Source organism: Acomys russatus, chromosome 2 (genome assembly GCF_903995435.1).
Source record: "Acomys russatus chromosome 2, mAcoRus1.1, whole genome shotgun sequence".
Lineage (NCBI taxonomy): Eukaryota > Metazoa > Chordata > Mammalia > Rodentia > Muridae > Acomys > Acomys russatus.
This window is the reverse complement of record NC_067138.1, coordinates 47,080,909-47,084,680: the sequence shown is the minus strand read 5'-3', so window position 1 is coordinate 47,084,680 and position 3,772 is coordinate 47,080,909. Positions and strand designations below refer to the sequence as shown.

The window sequence follows — 3,772 nt, the reverse complement described above, 5'->3', positions numbered from 1 at the left end:
GACATGATTATAGGTGCCTGTGGAGGAGGACAGAAGACGCTGTCATATCTTCTGGAGCTGGAGTATTGTGCAGGTGTTTTTGAACCACCTGATTTCAGGCGTTGGGATCCTCTCAAGAACAACCTTGAGCCATCTTTAACCTCTGAGCCATCTCTCCCACCCCAAGATGCCTATGAAGAATTTTGGAAAAAAATGCACTTGTACCAATGAAAGAAGCATATAGCACCTGTGAAGTTAAATGCACTCCCCATTCTCCACTCAGACCTTCTGCTTGAGACCTGCATGTGACTTTTCACCTGCGAGCTACGCTTTTTCTATCTACTGACTTTGATTACAGGAAAGTCTCTGAAGAATCGTATCAAATGACGTCAATGGCCAGCTTGTTTTCTTTCACTAGTCCAGCTGTGAAGCGATTGTTGGGCTGGAAACAAGGTGATGAGGAAGAAAAATGGGCAGAAAAGGCAGTCGATGCTTTAGTGAAAAAACTAAAGAAGAAGAAGGGCGCCATGGAGGAGTTGGAGAAAGCTTTGAGTAGCCCGGGACAGCCAAGCAAGTGTATCACTATCCCCAGGTCCTTGGATGGATACCTGCAGGTTTCTCACAGGAAAGGCTTACCTCATGTTATATACTGTCGCATCTGGTGCTGGTCTGATTTGCAGAGCCATCATGAGCTAAAGCCATTGGAGATCTGTGAGTTTCCTTTTGGGTCTAAGCAAAAGGAAGTTTGTATCAACCTGTACCACTATAAGAGAGTGGAAAGTCCAGTCTTACCTCCAGTGTTAGTGCCTCGTCACAATGAATTCAATACACAGCACAGCCTTCTGGTTCAGTTCAGGAACCTGAGCCACAATGAACCGCACATGCCACAGAACGCCACGTTTCCAGACTCTTTCCATCAGCCCAACAATACTCCTTTCCCCTTATCTCCTAACAGCCCTTACCCTCCTTCCCCTGCTAGCAGCACATACCCCAACTCCCCAGCAAGTTCTGGACCAGGAAGTCCATTTCAACTCCCAGCTGACACACCTCCTCCTTCCTATATGCCACCTGATGATCAGATGGGTCAAGATAATTCCCAGCCTATGGATACAAGCAATAACATGATTCCTCAGATCATGCCCAGCATATCCAGCAGAGATGTTCAGCCTGTTGCCTATGAAGAGCCTAAACACTGGTGTTCAATTGTCTACTATGAACTAAACAACCGTGTTGGGGGAAGCTTTTCATGCATCATCTACTAGTGTGTTAGTAGATGGATTCACAGACCCTTCAAATAAAAAGAGTAGATTCTGCTTGGGGTTGTTGTCAAATGTTAATTGCAATTCAACTATTGAGAACACTAGGCGACATATTGGAAAAGGTGTTCATCTGTGCTACGTTGGTGGGGAGGTGTATGCCGAATGTCTTAGTGACAGCAGCATCTTTGTTCAGAGTAGGAACTGCAACTTTCACCATGGCTTCCATCCTACCACTGTCTGTAAGATTCCCAGCAGCTGTAGCCTCAAAATTTTTAACAATCAGGAGTTTGCTCAGCTTCTGGCTCAGTCCATCAACCATGGGTTTGAGGCCGTGTATGAACTCAGCAAGATGTGCACCATTAGAATGAGTTTTGTCAAGGGCTGGGGAGCGGAGTACCATCGACAGGACGTTACCAGTACTCCATGCTAGATTGAGATTCACCTCCATGGGCCTCTTCAGTGGCTGGATAAAGTCCTTACTCAGATGGGCTCTCTGCTGAACCCTATTTCTTCTGTTTCATAGTGCAGAAGTATTCTTTTCAACTATATTTTTAGTGGACTTGTTTTAATTTTAGAGGAATTTCCAGTACAGATACTGTGAGCTCACATGGAAAAACAGATATTGTGGCTTATTTTTTCTACATAATTGTGACCAACACATTTGTATTTTATGATGAATTTACATTTGTTTGTATTCATGTTCACTGTGATTAACTTTCAAAGTATTGTAAACGGTGTAGAGTGTTTTGCCCCATTAAGAAGTCTAGCATTGATCTTTAGCTGGAACATGCTTTTGCTTGTGTCCCAACAGTTTTTAATTTGTGAATTTTTTTATAGAGTAGTGCATCACATAACGACAATGTACCCTGTAAGAGGGCACACATTGTGAAAAGTACTAGGCGACACTCTTCTGGTAATTGCTTTGTCTTACCACCTTTGAAAAAGCATACTACATTGTTTTGCAAAAACATATGGTAGAGACTCAAAGGAGACTATTGAATCTCTTATTTGAAGGACACTGCACTTCTAATGTGGTGTTCAGCGAAAACAAGATGGTAGATTTTAGATGTCATACATTTACATTTAGTATAGCTAAGTGTTTATCAGCGTAATGTGACTTCATGCTATATATCTTTTGTAAAACATATCCTTTTTAAGAATTTCTAGTAGATGTCATTTACTCACATTTGTCATAAGTTCTACTTAACAGTTACAGTGTGTGCACGGCCTTGTTCAGCTGTGTTTGCTGCTTTGGACCAATGTTTCAAGAACTCTAATTTTAATGTGTATCAGTCTTATCATTTTGCACTTTTATGGTTAACGGTTTTTAGTGTAACCTCTGGTAAAACATAGTCAGGTGGTCTGCTCTTAGATTTTTCCCTTTACTTTCTTGGCACTCCATTGTATCAACACTACCATTTAGAGATTACAGTTGTAGGCTGTGGTGCATTTTCTAGCTTTTAATTTTCAATTTAGTTTATAAAATTGTTATTCTATAGCTCCAGCTGAGGTTCCTGATAATTCCTACAATTTCCTGAGTATTATTAATGTTGGATGATTATGTACTTAATACCATTGCTCTTATACCAGGCTTCTCATACAAGGACCTATGCAATGTAGCCATCAGAGGCTCTTTGGTTGGGTTCCAACAGCGAGGCTGCTGGTGTGATGATAAATGGAACATCAGTGGGGGCTGGGATAGCTCATTTCACTTGTCATTTAACAAAGACTTGTCTCTTGGCATCAAAAAAAATTTTTTTTCTGGGACTTTAATCTGGGATTCTTCTTATTCCTGTCTTTGTATTATTCTTAGGTTTGGTCATTAGATAGTGTCCCAGATTTCCTGAATGGTTTATGTTAGGAACTTTTCAGATTTAATACTTTCTTTGAAAGATGTATCAATTTCTTCTATTATATCGTGTAGTTCTGAGATTCTCTCTTCCATCTCTTATAGGCTGTTGATGATGCTTGTCTTTCTAGTTTCTTTTCACTTACCTAGATTATTAATTTCTAGAATTCCCTCAGTTTGTGTTTTCTATATTGCTTCCATTTACATTTTCAGGCCTTGAACAGTTTTATTTGTTTGCTTCACCCATTTGTTTGTTTTGGCTTTCTTGGCTTTTTGCTTTTTTAAAAAAGGGGTTTATTCATTTCCTCCAATTAGCTTTAAGGTCATGTTTCTTGTGCTTCAGTTGAGTTGGAATATCTAGGGCTTGCTACAGAATAGTAGGTTGGTTAGGCTCTGGTGGAGCCATATTGCCCTGGCTGTATGTGTTCTTATGCTAACCTCTAGGCATTTAGGTTTGGAGTAATTGTAGGTTTAGGTGCTGATTTCTGAGATTATCTCTATTTAATGCACATTCCTCTCTTTGGTTTCTGCATCCTTGTTGGTCTTTCGGCCTGAGTGGCCCATAGTTCTGGTGAGTATTGTGTTTTCAGATCCAGAAGATTGTCACTTCTGGGGTTTTGGCAGCCTGCATGACCTCTGGGGTTGTGTGTGCCAAAATCCATCTGGGATTTTGAGGTTGTGCAAA

The 3,772-nt window shown here is 40.7% G+C and overlaps 1 protein-coding gene across 1 annotated transcript; it reads left to right on the top strand.

Moving 5' to 3' along the window:
- Positions 1-1,986, top strand: LOC127202265 (mothers against decapentaplegic homolog 5-like). Its single transcript, XM_051160964.1, is given in 2 exon segments — positions 1-1,211; positions 1,213-1,986. Coding segments are annotated over 2 exon segments (1,398 nt in total). The 5' UTR covers positions 1-362; the 3' UTR covers positions 1,762-1,986.
- The last annotated feature ends 1,786 nt before the right edge of the window (positions 1,987-3,772 follow it).